This window comes from Spea bombifrons, chromosome 1 (genome assembly GCF_027358695.1).
Source record: "Spea bombifrons isolate aSpeBom1 chromosome 1, aSpeBom1.2.pri, whole genome shotgun sequence".
In the NCBI taxonomy this organism is placed as follows: domain Eukaryota; kingdom Metazoa; phylum Chordata; class Amphibia; order Anura; family Pelobatidae; genus Spea; species Spea bombifrons.
In genome coordinates, this window is record NC_071087.1 from 74828630 (window position 1) to 74846556 (window position 17927).

Genomic DNA, 17927 nt, shown 5'->3' on the forward strand with positions numbered 1-17927 from the left:
GCTTTATAATACGTAGTCAATGCAATGAGGTCAATGCAAAACACTGTTTATTCAGACTAAACCATTCTATTTTCTTTTGTACATATATATTGTTGATGCCACATTTAATGCAAAATTATGAAGGGTTGTTTTTAAGAAATAGTTAAATTGTAGAAAGACAATGTTTTTTGTTTAATGTGCACACCTGACCTGCATTTTCTTTTCTTTTAGTGGCTGAAGGATCCAGGTCCACGAAATGAAAAGAGAACCCTCTTTTGTGACATGGTCTGTTTTTTATTTATAACCCCACTGGCAGCCATCTCTGGCTGGCTGTGTCTCCGTGGGGCACAAGATCACTTGCAGTTCAACAGCCGACTTGAAGCTGTTGGCCTTATTGCTCTCACTATAGCACTTTTTACTATATATGTTCTTTGGACATTGGTGAGTTGCCACAGAAAAAGGATACAATCATAAAAGCATAGATTTCCAGAATAAAAATCAAAATTGTCTGATATATTCTACTGTCCTATACTGTCTTGTATAGGATAGATTTTTTTTATACAGGTTTGTGGTAATTAATTGCATGTGTCTCATGATGTTAACAGATTACTTTTTAACATGCCTCTGAAAAATATTCTGTTTGCGAATTGGTCATGTCATGAAGTGGAAACTGACTGATAAAACAATCAATTACCGTATTTGCTTGATTATAAGACAAGGTTTTTTTTAAGAGCAAATGCTCTGAAAAATACCCCTTGTCTTATAATCAAGGTCATCTTCTAATCAAATGAGGTCTAACTATGAGACTAAGATCCAGATCCCCTGCAGCACTGCAGGGGACCTGGATCCTCCTGTCTGGTAACCTCAGCTGCTGCCGGCACTTACACCGGGCGTCTATCACCTAGCGGCGGCGAAAGTGCCGGTAGCAGCGGAGGTTGTCTATGCACATTGTGCGTACCTTCCCTGGCTGCCAGAGAGGAGAATTCCCTGCAGCGCTGCAGGGAATTCTCTTCTCTGCCAGCCTGTTCGATGAACGCAGACAACCCCCGCTACTGCTTGTACTTCCGCCGTAGCTTCTATGACGCAGCACCGGCGTCGCATGACCTTCCGGTGCTCATAGAAGTTATGGCAGAACTACCCGCTGCCCCCACCAGACACCAGGGAGTCAGAAGCACTGGTAAGTTGGGGGGAGTCTTTTATGGGTGGCATAAAGCTTTTCTGGAGGCAGAGTGCCCTATAATATGCCTTTTAAACCCCTGTATGCCACTCTGCCTCCAGAAATGCTCTTTAAGCCCCTATAAGCCACTCTGCCTCCAGAAATGCTATACCCCCCTATATGCCACTCTGTCCCATGATATGTCTTTTAACCCCAGTTAAAATGCATTTCTGGAGGCAGAATGGCATAAAGGGGTATCAGGCATGTCAGAGAGGCAGAGTGGCATATAGGGGTTAAAGGCATATCAGGGAGGCAGAGTGGCATATAGGAGGGTATAAGGCATATCAGGGAGGCCTGGGGGCAGATGTGCATAACTGGGGGGACAGGTCGGCAAATAAAAGGAAATATGAAAAAATACTTTACATGAATTAATATTTACTTGTAAAACTTTTTTCCTATAGGGTCGTCTTATATTTAGGCTTTTTTTTTTCCTAAATTAATATTCAAATTTTGGGGGTCGTTTTATAATCTGGGTTGTTTTATAATAGAGCAAATCCGGTATTCTTACAGGTTTAGAGAGATGCTCTATCATAGTTATCATATGCACTTTAATCCATATGATAGCTGTGTATTTTGCAGAATTCCCCTGCACGTGAGATTCTGCACGTGAGAAGTGTTTGGCGGAGCACATCTTCGTGTGCTTGCTATACACTCCTCAAGTCAGCTGGCGTGGGGAACGTGTGCACTTTCCCGACACTGACTGGCTACTCAAAGCAGCTAGATACGACAGCCCCCAGAGAATGGAGATGACTGCAAATACAGTTTTTACGTAATTGTAATCTAGTACATTTTACTTTTAACTAAAACATTTTTTAATTTAGTTTTTTAGACATGCTTCTATACATTTTATAGATTTGAATCCCTTCAGTCCCCTGTATGTCCTAAAAATGCATGTAGTAAAGGGATGTGTCATTTGACAGCCTGGACTCCACCCTGTCAGCAGAAGCCAGCATACCATGGCTTTCTGCTGCTTGATCACTTTTAACGGCTGCTGGTGCGAGTGCCGGAAAGACATTACATTGAAAATGCCCGATCACGCGATCAGGCATTCCCTTCTGGGTCATGTCACTGCTGACGTCACCCGGAAGGTCATCGGAGGACAGGATTTCCCCTGCAGGGTTTGTCTAGACCCTGCTGGGATATCCAATTGCTCCTCCTCCACACCGATCATGGACACTGTAATCCCCAATACAAGTCTATGGAGACTTGCATAGAGATCACAGGGTGATCGGTGCAGAGGAATCGCAGGGAGGAGAGTGAGAAACCATGTTTCTCACTCTTCTGACAAGCTGAAAAAAATAAACAAAAGAAAAAAGTGTTAGTGATTTTTTTTAACAATTAAAAAAAAATCCCTAAAATAATACAAGAAAAAAAAAATAAAGCTAATAAAGTGAGCTAAGTGATGTCATTGTGAAATCACTGGCATTAATGACATATTCAAGAGGTCTCTCTGACCATACTGCACTGATAAAATAAATTATAAAAAAAGATCATAATAATAAAAAAAGGAAAAAACCCTTACATCCCATTGCCCTAGCACAACATCTAAAAGGTATAATCCGATGCCCCCATTCACAACCTCCAAACCCATTAAGCCATAAGTATAAAAAATACTACCCTATAGGGTACTATATGTAAGGGATAGATATGGCTCTCTAGAAAGAAAGGGGGGAAAAATAAGCATGTGGGGTATTTCCATAATCAGGAGATGCAGCTAAACAATTTCGCCTGGATTTCTCTGCTGTACCACTTACCCTGCGCAAAAAAAAAATCTGAACAACACAGAAGTGTTGGTGAAAAAAGCATAGGAAATAATTTCTGAAGCCACCTTTGACAGTAATTGGTGGCCAAATAGCTGCATGAAGAGTGCCCAGATACCCCTGTTAGGATAGTCTGGGTTGTCTGCTTTACAGAAATATATACTTTTGTGGGTACATTTGGTTTATTTGTTTAAAATTAGAGTTGCAATCCCATCATACCTAATTTGTAAAAAAAAATAATGTACATCTTCCAGTATGTTCCCTATAAGTGCTGGGAAGGTATGGAAATTCTATATAAATTCTGGAAAAAAAAAAAATCTGAAATCAGGGCACCTGAATTGATAAATTTGGAGGGGATTTCCAGTCGCTTTACCAAATTTTGTGAGGATTCAGAGGGGGTTTTAGGGTTTTTTCTAATTTTCTCACCCTAAATTTTCAGGGAATTATCTTACTATGGTATCAAAAGAAAGCCCTCCCTCTCCTTGAAAAAACAATATATAGTTTACATGGGTACACTAGTCGCCGGAAAGGGGAATAATCAGCATACCACAAAAATTGAAAAATTGCTCCGGGACTTGAGGTACCAAAAACCCCTGGGACTGAAGGAGTTAAACTATTTCAGTGTGTTTTGTAAAGTAAATCCAAACTTATATTTAGCTATGTGTGTATATGTATAATAATATACATATTTTTTTCCTTACTATTGTGTGCATGAGTACTGTGCATAATTTTTATTATGCTTCTTTGTGCCAGGTATCATTCCGCTACCACTGCCAGCTATACTCCGAGTGGCGTCGGACCAATCAGAAGGTTTTGCTGCTGATTCCAGATTTAAAAATGGCTTCCACTACACAACATTCCTTAATCTCCTCCAAACTCTTAAAGAAAGTGGCAGATGAGACCACTGTATGAGACTTGACATTCAGACCCGAAGGTCTGGTATTATTTGTGGAACATTTTACTTTTACTAATATATATTATACAATCCAACAAAAGTGGAGTGAAAAATATCAATAAAAAAACAAAAAATAAGTGGTGACTTGCAATATATTAAAACAGGTATACCTTTTATACCTTGCAGGAAATTTCCTTGCATGGTCTAGGCATCCATATTTTATATATGTTAAAATGTTGTGCTATTCTGTTTACTTACCTACATGTTTTAGCAATGAGTGCAGGATTGAAGAGGTTTAATACATCAAAATAGAAGTACCACGTTTAAGATGTATGGTGTTTCATTTTATGTTCAAACATGTACAATTCAATGCACCTCAATTATAGCACTAAAAGAAAATAACCCAAATAAGTTATATACTTTATATAAGTTATGCTAAAATATTAATGTAAGATAATAAACATGCTAGAAAAACAAAATATAGCCTATGCTTATAGATTATTGCATTCCTAAAACATCATAGCTTTTAAAGGGTTCTTTTACTATACCAATGATTCTTACACCATCAGATAAACAAGGACTATACTTTTATAATGATGACATATTGACTTGGTTACAACTGACTATGTTCTTTGAGGTGTGTCTTGGAAGCTACTGACCTATTTAATATAAATCTGTCTGTGTAATAGTAGATGCCTGCACTTTGTAGTACATTGCACCACAATGTACAACTTTTTCAAACTGTGTTTTGAATATATAAACCATATGCATAACTGGCAAATACTTATTTTTCTTTACAGGTCTAGTGTTGACACTGAGCATGAGGGTGTGCATGTGTAACTGTGTGTTAGTGTGTATTTCTAGTTGTGTTATTGTCTGGATGTGCGTGTTAGTGTCAGAATATGTGAGTGTGTGTGCATGTGTGTTAGTGTTGAGTTGGAGTTCCTGGAATTATGTTAGTGTCTGGGTGTGTGTTAGTGTGAGTGCCCCTTCCGGGGCGGGGAATATACTTTTCTTACCATAAGATACAGGAAACAAAAGTGAAAAAAAAAAGTTTAAAAACTGAAACCGCCCTTACTAAGGTTACCAATGACCCACTCACTGCTAAATACAAGGACTAATATATGCTAATCCTACTGGACCTTTCTGCTGCTTTTGATACTGTGGACCACCCTCTTCTCCTTCGAACTCTTCACAACCTTGGTCACTGCTATCTCCTGATTCACATCCTTACTTTGTAATCATACCTTCAGCATCTCCCTCTGCAGAAACACTTCCCGTTTTCCTCTCAGTTGGTCCACCCCAAGGCTCAGTTATAGGATCTTCTGTTTTCATTTTATGCTACCTCAATTGGCAAACTAATCTCAATATTTGGCTTTTAATACCACTTGTATGTTGATGACACCCAGATCAACCTTTCCTCTCCTTTGACTCTCTCCCCCATCTTAGATCATGTTACTAACTGCCTTGCCTATGTCACTTACTGGATGTCTGCATGACTCCTAAAACTCAATCTCTCCAAAAGCAAACTTGTTATCCTGCTTCCCTTGAATGCTTACATTCATTCAACAGTTTTCCTTGATGTCAATAGTGCAATCATCTCCCAGTCCCCTCAATCTCCCTGCCTTAGTGTAACCCCTGATCTCTTATTCACCCTCCACCAATCTGTCTCCAATATCTGCTGTCTCCATCTTAAAAACTTTGTCCGCATTTGACCCTTCCTAACAAGATGCCACTAAGGCTTTTGTTCATCCCCTTATTATCTCCCGTCTTGGCTAATTTAACCCTGGCTTAGCTGGTCTCCCTCATACCCGTCTCACACATCTACCATGAACACTGCTGCCAGACTTATTTTCCTCACCCATTGCTTTATTTCCCCTCTGTCAGTCTCCTCACTGCCTGCATGTATGCTCCAGGATTCATTTCCTACTGTCTTTGATCCTTCAAAAAAGCCCTGAAGACACACTTCCTTTAGCTTACCTTTCCTCCTGCCTTTGGGCAATACTAATAATAATGTGGCTAGTCCATCCCTAACAGTGGCACTTTTACCTCTTGTGTAACACTAGATAACTCCCTCTAGATTGTAAACCCATTTGAGCAGGACCCCCCCTTACCTCTTGTTTCTGTAAGTCCAATGTTATGCGGGACCTAGGACAACACGGATGATGCACCCACTATGCAGAGACGGTAGCGTAGCACAGAATCGAAGTCAGGTACACGTAAATCAATCAGGAACAAACGAATGAGCTATAACCCAGAGATACACGCAAGTGACTCTTTAAACAGGCACTGCAGTAATGAAACAGGAGGTTTAAATAAGAACAAGGGCGGAAAAAGGAGAGTAAACCAATAGAGAACGAGAATGACATCATTGCGACCGGCGAACACGAATGGTGTCGGTGCGATAAACAAACAACGGCATGTGAGTGTGCTACACCCGCGAGTGTCGCGGGTGTGCCACACCGGCAGATGCTGGGATAGTCGAGGCCCGCGAATAGTCGGCAGCTCGCTCATAACGCTGCTAGTGCCGCCGTTGATTGCGTGCCACGCTGTGTCAACGCGTACATCCCTCTGTGTACGTGCCATGCGCACAGTACACTGAGAGGATGTGTGTGCGTCACCGCTCGAGCGCTGCCCACCAGCGGCAGGCCGGTGAGGGACCGCGGCGGACACGGTAGGTATCACATGTAAGCTGTTATGTGATGCACTACATGTTATTTCCTGTTTACCCATTGTACAGCGCTGCTGCGGAATATGATTGCGCTAAAATAATGAAAGTCATAATAATAGTGAAAGCATTTTTTAGAAGACTGTTCTACAATAAAAAGACTGTGTGTACATTATATAGCACGATATACAGTACTTATAATAAAATTCCTGTGATTACATGAGTGCTCAAACGTATTAAACAACATGAAGTTAAAAATAGAATAAAATACTCAGAATTGGTTCTTTGGGTTTATATTATATGCAGTCGTGTGAAAAAGAAAGTACACCCTCTTTGAATTTTATGGTTTTGCATATCAGGACATAACAATCAGCTGTTCCTTGGCTAAAAATTAGGTAAATACAGGCTCAGATGAACAACACATGACCTATTACACCGTGCTATAATTTATTCAACAAAAATAAAGCCAAAATGGAGAAGCCATGTGTGAAAAACTAAGTAAACCTTATAATTGGATAGCTTGTAAAGCCACGTTTAGCAACAATAACCTTACGCAATTGTTTTCTGTATAACTTTATCAGTCTATCACATCGGTGTGGTGAAATTTTGTCCAACTGTCAGGGTCCGTGGCGAAACCGCCAAAGTCCGCAGCGAAGCGACTCATCTGAGTACCCGCCGATAGCAGGTACTAGCTCCCACGCCGCCGCAGCCTCCGTCCTCCGTGAACCAGCTACAAAGACTGTGTTTAGGTGCGCGCATGTGCGCCCCCGCCTTCCTTTTCTGGCTTCCTGAATGGAGCAGGCGGGGGACGCGTGTCAACGGTACCACGCACGGGGGCGGGGCGACACCTAGCAGTGGATTTAAACACTGGCACTGAGCTTCACTCAGTGCTCAGTTATTGTGCTTGACAGAGCTACTTAGTTATTGCTGCAGTTTCTATTGGATTCCTGTAACTGACCTCTGGCTTGATTCTCGCTGTTCCTGACCTCTCCTATCCAGACCTATTGGCTTGTTTTACGGACTTCACTGCTCTCTCCCGCCCTGACCTACTGATCCGGTTATTTGACTTTGTCTTTTCTGCCAATCTTCCCCTATCCTAGGAGGATAGCCTGCATATACTGGTTCTTCACCTTGTATCCTACAACCTGACAACAACATTGCTTCAGTTCATTGAAGTTTGCGGGCATTTGTTTATGCACAGCTTTTTTAAATTCCCCCCACAACATTTCAATTGGATTGAGGTCTAGACTTTAACTGGGCCATTGCAACACCTTGATTCTTTTCTTTTTTTCAGCAATTCGTTTGTAGATCATTGTCCTGTTGCAAGCTTTAGCTGTCTGATATATGGCCTCACATTTCACTCTAGAATACCTTGGTATACAGAGGAGTTCATGGTCGACACAATGACTGCATGGTTCCCAGGTCCCCTGGCTGAAAAACAAGCCCAAATCATCACCTCTCCACAACCGTGTGTAATGTCCCAGTATGGGATCCTAGCAGATAGGAGCCCAAAATGCAGTGTAGCAAAATAATATAAGGAAATAGTTACTCATGAAACGTAGGAAGCAGATAACGGAATGGCCAAGTATTGTCCAGATTCACAGGGACAAGCAATAGGTAAAGGAGTAGTCGATACAATCTGGGTCACAGAGGTAGGTAGTAAGCAAAGGGTTAATCAGGTACAATCCAGGGTCACAGAGGTAGGCAGAAACCAAAGGGGTAATCAGGTACATGTCGGGTCACAAGGTAGGCAGCAGGCAAAGGATTAATCAGGTCACATCAGAGAGCAGGGGGGAACAGACTGACAGGCATTAGATTTGTCAGAATTACTGAGCATTAGGGCTGTCTGGGTATTTATAGGGGCTGTCCAGCGTGACATCACTCATGATGTCTCAAGGCCCCCCATATACTCTGCTTGTATTGTATTTGAAGATGAGGGCGTCGGCATCATGGACTGAGGCCCCGCACCCTCTGCTGACATCAGCACCACCTTTCCATTGCTGTCCCCAGCTCCCCGCAAGGGACAGTTGGTATGAGGTGTTTGTGCTGATATGCTGTGTTTGGTTTTTACTAAGCATGGCACTGTGCATTATGACCAAACATCTTCACTTTGATCTTGTCTGTCCAAAGGACATTGTTCCAGAAGTCTTGTGGTTTGTTCAAATGCAACTTTTCAGAGAGGAGAGGCTTTCTCCTGGCAACCCTTCCAAAGAAACCGTATGTGTTCAGTCTTTTTCTAATTGTACTGCTAAAACTTCAGCTTTTATAGAGGTGATCACACTTGCTGATGATCAATCAATCAAGGGCATTTGATTAACAGTACCTGTCTGCTACTTAGCATCTTAATTCCTATGGAAACAGTAAGGGTGGACTTAGTTTATCACACATGGCTTCTCCATTTTGCCTTTGTTTTTGTTGAATAAATCATTACACAGTATGATATTTCATGTGCTGTTGTCCATCTGAGGTTGTATTTGCCTAATTTTAGACCTACTAAGGAACAGATGATTGGTATGTTCTGATATGTGAAACCATAGAATTCAAAGAGGGTGCACTTTCTTTTTCCCATGACTGTGGAATGCTTTTTTGTGTACCTATATGGGTGAGGGGGAAAATAGATGCTATATCTCAAGCTAACAGGCACCTGTTTGAATCTTAAGTTGCTTAATACAAAGTAATATTTATAAAATTATGAAACTTAAAAATAATTTAATGCCTGTGCATCTCCTTAGTAACTAAAATGCATATGCAACAAGTCCTATGATTTTACAGCAAGTATAAGTCAGCCCCAATGTTCCATCTAATTTTTCTTAGGTGGCACAGAAAATTTCTCTTGTGCAAAAATTTTCCCAGAGCCAAAATTATGTGCTCACAATATCCGCACCACATAAAGTATCAAAAAAAATATATATATTTTTTTTATTGGGTAAAACTGTTGTGCGCACAATTTATGGAAGTGTGCACTCTCTAAAAATGCTATGTGCGTGCGCACAAGCGCACAGGTTAGAGGGAACACTGGTCAGCCCCCCCCCCTTTTTCATTTTTGCAATAGAATATACTACTGCCAGTTTCTTAAATCACACATTTCTGCTGGGTAATATGCTAAAATATATATATATATATATATATATATATATTTATATATATATATATATAAATATATTTATTTTTTGGGGCGATTTTATCCCCTTTATATTACAGCAAAACAATTTTTAAAATGCCTTTCTCCAAGGCATCAGAGATTTTTGAAAATGCATCCCATTGTACAGTGCGGCAGAATATGATGGAACTATATACTGTAAATCAATGAATAATAGTACCAATCTAAGTTATAAGGAAGATATGTAGTTTTGCACATACTTAAGGAAATATTACTTATGTTCTGACAAGTTATGATTTCCTGATTTCCACAGTGTCATTTGTTGATATCAACCCCAATTTAAACTTGCCACAAGCTGGATACATTCGTGCACATAGTACTTGAGACCAAAACCAGTAGCTTTCTTGAAATTGTTTATGGGCAAAGATGTACAGTAGTGTAGATGCCTTATTGCTAAGGCGTACACTGCACAAAATGCAAAATTGCATGAACAAACTATGGAAATTAGTTTTGAATGTCAAACATGAGCAATCTCTGACAACCCATAACCTATACCTATGTGAGAATAATGTTTTTATGCATGATACTTGCTTCTTCAATTACTGCTGGCTTGGCAGAAATGCAATATTGTATATCACCCATAAGAAGTCTGAAGGGACCAGGCAGTAATTATCGTAAAATGTCTATTCTATCCCAGACAAAAGAACAGAAAGGTGAAGACTCATAGTAGTTGCTTACCTCATACTGTAGATGATATTTTATTTGAGCACTGGTATTATTTTGCAAAAAAATACATTACAGGTTCCTTTTCAAAAAGCATACACTTAATGTATAAAGTCTAACATATTGCTGTGAAGAACACCAGTGACTTTAAGACCGAACACAGTTGATTGAACCTGGGTAGTGAATTTTTTTTTTAAAAAAACAGTGTCAAACCTAGCATAAAGTGTTTCCGAGTTTTGCAAGCAGCCATGTGTCTAGATGCCAAGGTTCAATGAGGTCTGTGACTTAACTGAAATACCCCACCAAAATTAAGTTGTATTACATCTCTTGTGTAAAATGCAGCGCTGTAAACAAATTAATTAATAATGTATTACAACAGACATTAAAAGTAAACTTTGCTTTATTGGGTAACCATTATTGGGTCTTGCATGTTATATTTGTGAGACTACTGTGATTTGCTTAACCATGAATATTGTTATACCAAAATGTCTTAACTAAAGTTAATTTACTCTTGCATGGAAAACCATAGAGGGTCTCATGAAACCAAAGACCCACATACCATTTGAGCATAACTCAACTTTGAGCATCTTGTGGAAGATGGGAACATTTGCTGACCAATACCACTTCTCTCAGTTACTACTAGGTTAAATAAGTTAAATGGGGAATATCACACTCTTGGAAAAACGTCCTTAGCTAATTGACGATATGTGCAATGCACTGTATACTGCAGAAATTGAGTAAATTCACTTTAGTACAGCATAGTGGGGTTCTATTCCATAAACTACATTATCAATAATGTTAAGGGATAAAATAGGAAGGTACAGCTGAGCAGATCATTAGACAGTAATTCAGTAATTTAAAACATGATAATGCTGTCTATCATTGTTCTTAAAAGCCACTGGCTCAATCCCTGTTTATAATGCAACACTGGACAGCTCACTTACCTGTACTTGTTACCAGTGGGAAAAGCACTACAGTAAACAATATTATTCAAATAATTATTTTAACTTTTATCTCAATCTAGCTTGGGCACAAAATATGACATTCCTCAATCATAGATGTGTTCCAAAGGAGGCTTTGATCGATGATCAACAGTTGGTTGTCACATGAGAGATATGCAACATCACAACTGCAACTGTTTTAGTTAAAAGTTCATTATACAGGATACCTGGTGTGCAATTTTTACAGATGTACAAATTCTCTTTTTAAATTGCTACCTTCTACATGTCATTCTAAATTATGTTAGCCATACACCAGCAACATGCACTGGTTGGTGGTGAAGTTAATGTTTTAATATGATTAACCATGGCACTTGCTTGCTTCTACCTCTTTTGCACCCAGTTAGGCCCAGAGCTGAATGTGAGTTCATATCTCGTGCAGTAACAACAGGCCTCATGACAATCCTTAAAGGTTCTGGCAACATTGCAGTTTTGCAGCTTTCTGCCCATCCATGGTAGGAGAGACACTGATATCCACCACATTATTTCCTGGGGAATCATCATGGACTGACCTGTCCGCAATTTGCTTCTGTGACACAATGCGGTAGATTTCTGTAAGGGACACAACCCACAGTGTTGCTATTTGGTAAAGCTTGGCAAATAATATATTAAAGAATCAGATCCACCCCATACTATATCTGGACTACTTTAATAATACTTAAAATATAAGTTGTAAAAATACCTACATATATTTATGGTTTCAAGGTATGTTTAATTATAACAAAAATAATTGAAATGAACACGTTTTCATTCACATTTGATTATCTGTAAGGTTTTATGGAAGACAATAACATATTTATGCTAATCGGTGAAGGGGCCCAATTCAATTATTCATGTAATTTCAAGATTAAAGCATATCAGCAATTCAACTGCCAAGGGAGAACAGTCAATCATTAAACCACACGTACACAGTTAGCACATTAAAGTTTACATCTCCTCAAAATAAACTACTTTAAGTAAAAAATCTGCTTATCAAATAATAATCAAATAGTAATAAAACAATGCAGTGCAATTAACCTTAACTAGTGGTAAACTAAAAATAAAATAAGACAGAGCTTTTATAGACATACTTAAAACCCTAGACATTATGGTTATCCCTATAACACTTTTTCGTAGGGTAACCTCAGAGCTCTCTTTGTGTGTTTTTGCTATGTCAACGGGTTTGGCCTCTTAATCATATGGTGCTGCCACACTTTTTTTTAGGGGGGGGGGGAATTAGGGCTTTTTAAAAACATGTTCATAAACATAAGACATTTTTATTAATAAAAGTTAAAAGAAATACCAAACATATTTCTTAACTTGTCCTAATTTATAAACCACTATGTATTACTACATGATTTTCCTTTTTTATTTTAGGTTTTTATATTTCCTTTTTTATGTTTACCCTAAACCCATCCAATTATCCACTAGCCCCCACCACACTAACTATAAAGTAAATTAAAATACCGTTTACTCGATTATAAGACAAGGTTTTTTTCAGAGCAAACGCTCTTGACACGGTTCCACACAATAGGTTAGTATTCAAACTGAAAGAAATTGGTCTAGATGCAAATTCTTGTTCTTGGGTAGAACATTGGCTTAGAGATAGAGAACAGAGAGTTGTTATAAATGGTAAATTTTCAAGCTGGTCAAAAGTGGTAAGTGGTGTCCCTCAGGGTTCTGTTCTGGGACCAATTTTATTCAACATATTTATAAATGACCTGGCAGTAGGCGGTGAAAGTCATGTTTCTGTGTTTGCAGATGACACTAAACTAGGTAAAGTAATACAGGGCGAGCGGGATATTACAGTGCTGCAGAGGGATCTAGATAGACTGGGGGAATGGGCACACAAATGGCAGATGAAATTCACTTCGGGGTACGGAACCCACAAGCAACCTACACCCTAAACGGTAGTGAATTAGGGGTAACGACAAATGAGAAGGATTTGGGAATTGTTATAGACAACAAACTAGGCAACAATGTGCAATGTCAGTCAGCAGTTGCTAAGGCCAGTAAGGTATTGTCCTGTATAAAAAGGGGCATCAAGTCACGGGATACAAATATAATTTTGCCTCTGTATAAATCAATGGTAAGGCCGCACCTTGAATATGCTGTGCAATTTTGGGCACCTATTCTAAAGAAGGATATCATAGCACTAGAATGGGTGCAGAGGCGGGCTACAAAATTAATTAAAGGAATGGAGCACTATAGTTATGAATCTGTTTAGTTTAGAAAAACGGCGCGTCAGAGGGCATATGATAGCATTATATAAATATATTCGGGGCCAATACAGACCATTGTGTGGAAATCTGTTCATAAACAGGACTATGCATAGGACACGTGGTCACGCGTTTAGACTGGAAGAAAGGAGATTTAGACTAAAGCAGAGGAAAGGGTTTTTTACAGTAAGGACAATAAGGATGTGGAATTCTCTGCCTGCAGAGGTAGTTTTATCAGAGTCTGTACAGACGTTTAAACAGCAACTGGATGGATACTTGGAAAAACATAATATTCAGGGATATAATCTTTAATTATGGGGAAACAGCTTATTGATCCAAGGAGAAATCTGACTGCCATTTTGGGGTCAAGAAGGATTTTTTTTCCCTGGTTAGTGCAAAATTGGAAAGAGCGAAACTGGGGGTTTTTTGCCTTCTTTTGGATCAACAGCAACAAATTAACAGAAATAGGAAAGGCTGAACTTGATGGACGCATTTCTTTTTTCAGCCTCTATAACTATGTAACTATGTAACTATGAATCGTGTAGAAATCTACACGCTGCCCGGACTACGCACCAGGAACTCAGAAGCTCCGGTAAGTTTGGAGGAGGGAGTGCTAAATGGGGGGCAAAAGGCATTTCTGGAGGCAGAGTGCTCTGTGAAATGCGTTTTAACCCTCTATACGCTACGCTGCCTCCTGAAATGCCTTATACCTCCCTATATGCCACTCTGCCCCATAATATGCCTTTTAACCCCCTAAATGCCAGAGTGGCATATAGGGGTATAAGGCAATTCTGGAGGCAGAGTGGTACATAGGGGGTTAAAAGGCATAGCATGGGGCACAGTGGCATATAGGGTGTATAAGGCATTTCTGGGGCAGAGTGGCAAGCCAGGGGCAGATGTGCATAACTGGGGGGGCAGGTTGAAAAAAAAAGGAAATAAAAACAATATTTTTCTCAATCATAGCTTTTATTTTAAAAAAAATTGTTCACATAGTTTACATGAATTAACATTTACTTTTAAAACTTTTTTCCTATAGGATCGTCTTATATTCAGGCTTTTTCTTTTTTTCATAAATTAATATTCAGATTTTGGGGGGTCGTCTTATAAATCGAGTAAATACAGTATTTTGCTGAAGTTGTATACTAATTTTTTTTTGCTTCTGTGAAAACCATCAACCAATATGTTTTTGGGGGGATAAATACTTTTGCAGTCAAAATGGATATAGCTACTACAGTGACAATGGACTCTTCTTTCAGTGTCAAGCGGAGGCATGCAGGAGGAGCCTGGATCTGCTTTTGGTGCATGCATGCGGGGTCTCATCAAGCTTGGGGTTCTTATGCAAGCTGGAGCTAGAATGTGGTAGCATGCCTATGCAACAAAAAGTAGGCAATATGTTAAAACCAAGGATTTTTTTTGCAGGGGGAGTTGAGTGCAAATTGTACTGTATGTGAAACCAAAGAATGAGTGCTCACACACCTCCATTGAGTTTATGTCACTGGTGCTTTACTGTCCTAACTTTTCCCCTATTGGTTCATTTCCACTATAGCTTCGTTTGAGTGATGAAAGACAAACAATGTTCTGTGGAAAACTTGCCCCTTACCTGTTAAAATGTTTTTGAAAGACTCCTCAACATTAGTAGAATCCAAAGCTGAGGTTTCAATGAATGATAGATTGTTCTTTTCTGCAAGCAAGCAGCAAAAACATTAAACACCTTATAGCATTGATTTATTACTGGTCAGTATACATTTTTAGTATCTCTGTATATAGTAACATGTTTATTTCTCCATAAAATGATGCTGTGTTGCCTTACAATGTCCACATTAACTTTTGCACCCAAGATAGATATTGTTTATTGCTTATCTTTAGATACAAATGTAGATCAATACCTGATCACCTTAAAAAATGTGCGGGGGTAGATCTAGGAAGGAGAAACAGAGCTAGCTACTCATAAAGGCATTGAAATCATCCCCACCTTGAGATCAAATAACTGTCCCAAAGGCCTTTAATCACCTGTAATAACGGAAGCCTCTAGGGCAGATCTGGACAGCCATATTTATGATTTTGGCACTTTAACGCCAAATCAAATAAATCATCAAATAAAGCATTAGATCTCACCAGCAAATCCTCTTGCCTCATCTGTTGGTACAGCTCTGAGGTGTCTCAAGTCGCTCTTGTTTCCAACCAGCATTATGACTATGTTGTTGTCCGCATGATCCCTCAGCTCCTTAAGCCAGCGCTCCACATTCTCGTACGTTAGATGTTTTGCAATATCGTAGATTAGCAGTGCTCCTACAGCTCCTCTGTAATAACTATAAAAATGAAAATATTTTAATGAAATAGAACTTATCTGTCAGTAAACACTGGAAGAACTTCCGGGTTTTCCTGTTTTGCCTTTGATTTCAATAGGAATGCATTGCCCTTTAGCTATGAAAATTTTTCTATGAGGCCCAGACAAGTGAATCTAAATAATTAGTGAAACTCCAACTTCACATTTAAAATTTAGTTTTAAAAAAAGAAAAAGCTTTCCATGTGGTTAGCTACAGTGGAACGTTGTAGCGTTTGTTGTCATGAGTCCTATAAAGCAAGGCACATTCAACTAACAATATGATAGGGAAGTAATAAAATGTTTTTCAAAATAGCGCTAGCACAGAAAAAAAAGTGGATTACAAATAATCCTTGCAGTTAGGAATATAGAATTTGATGGCAGATACAAAACATTTGGCTCACCTAGTCATACATGTTTATATTCCTTTACCGTATTAACCTCTACCACTTGTAATTCTACCACTTGTAATGGGAGGCTGTCACATTTATCTACCACTCTCTCAGACTGACTTGTCACTTTTTGCTGTAATTATTTCACAATTAATATTTTTTCTATATACATATATCACATATGTCAGTTACAACTCACACGCATATGGAAACAGTTTAAACATAAATATGTGTTGGGTTTTAAATACCAGTATATGTAAAGGTATGCATATATATTTGCCTTGTGTCAATTGCAGTTTGTATCAGATCCGGATATATTTTTTTTAATGCTGGAATAGCTTAATTAAACCTAATTGTTTAATAGCTTTGATTTCAGTTGGCTTCACATGAGCTTGATTTGATATGCCTAGACAACTGATGGTTTTAAATTCAAGATATATCCCACTTACAGGAGATTTAGTGTTACAGTTGCTTAAGTCTTATATATATATAAATATAGACCCACTTCTTGTAGGAGCTCTCTTAAATTTGGCTCTTCATAATGCATAGTGAAGTCAGGGAGTTCAGTTGTTTATCTCTCCAGCAAAGGCTTAAATTAGTGAATATACCCTAATGTGTATAAATCTGACAGTCACAGAATGATACACAGTATATGCCCATAATTTATGATCTCTTTCACTTGGTTTATACAATCTAATAACAAAAACAAATGTTAAAAATTATTATAAATATTCTACAGCTTAATAGATTTGCTTTGCTTTGCTTTAAAACTTACGCAGAGGTGATGGCTCGGTAACGCTCCTGACCAGCTGTGTCCCATATTTGAGCCTTTATAGTTTTTCCATCAACCTGGATGCTCCGAGTGGCAAATTCCACCCCGATGGTGCTTTTACTCTCCAGGTTGAATTCATTTCGAGTAAAACGAGATAGCAAGTTACTCTTCCCCACTCCAGAATCACCAATCAACACCACTGCAAGAAAGGAGAAATTAGCGTTATAACATGGAAATTACAATTGCATATAAACATTTTGAATACCTTTTAGCAGATTATGTTTTTTTATTATATTGTGTCACTTGGTATGACACAGTCATGTGAAAAAGAAAGTACACCCTCTTTGAATTGTTGGTTCAGCAAATATTCTCATTTCCTGTGAATAGTGTACCCATGTAAACTTAAAATTTAGAATGAGAAATTTAGTAAAAACTAGCGAAAATTAGAAAAAACACCTAATTTTTTTGAAAAAAATTCCCTCTGAATCCTCACAAAATTAGGTAAAGTGATGGAAAATCCCCTCCAAGTTTATCAATTCAGGTGTCCTGATTTCAGAAAAATCGAATTTATATAGATTTTCCATACTTTCCCAGCACTTATAGGGAACATACTATAAGGTATACATTTTTTTTTTTTTTTAGAACTTTTATGCTTATGGCTTAACGGGTTTGGGGGTTGTGAACGGGGGCAGGAGGGTTATACTGGGTTGATGTTATGCTAGGGCAATGGGATGTAAGGTTTTTTATTTTTTTTATTATTATCTTTTTTATATATTTTTTTTTAATATTTTTTTTTTTATATATATATATATATTTTTTTTTAAAATGGTTAGAGGTCTTAGGGACCTCCTGAACATGTTATTAATGCCAGTGATGTCACAATGACATCACTTAGCTCACTTT

General features: G+C 38.6%; 2 protein-coding genes across 2 annotated transcripts in view; one reads left to right on the top strand and one right to left on the bottom strand.

Annotated features, from left to right (window-relative positions):
• MARCHF2 (membrane associated ring-CH-type finger 2) overlaps positions 1-4631 on the top strand; it is a 33154-nt gene extending 28523 nt beyond the window's left edge. Inside the window, exons 4-5 of the mRNA XM_053463812.1 lie at positions 211-420; positions 3709-4631. Coding sequence (XP_053319787.1) covers positions 211-420; positions 3709-3867 — 369 coding nt within the window. The 3' untranslated portion in view covers positions 3868-4631. The remainder of the gene's footprint in view (positions 1-210; positions 421-3708) is intronic.
• A 6907-nt stretch (positions 4632-11538) lies between these two features.
• Positions 11539-17927, bottom strand: part of LOC128491511 (ras-related protein Rab-11B-like) — a 31907-nt gene continuing 25518 nt past the window's right edge. Inside the window, exons 2-5 of the mRNA XM_053463833.1 lie at positions 17028-17223; positions 15653-15846; positions 15138-15218; positions 11539-11891 (exon numbers count right to left, since the gene is read on the bottom strand). Coding sequence (XP_053319808.1) covers positions 11746-11891; positions 15138-15218; positions 15653-15846; positions 17028-17223 — 617 coding nt within the window. The 3' untranslated portion in view covers positions 11539-11745. The remainder of the gene's footprint in view (positions 11892-15137; positions 15219-15652; positions 15847-17027; positions 17224-17927) is intronic.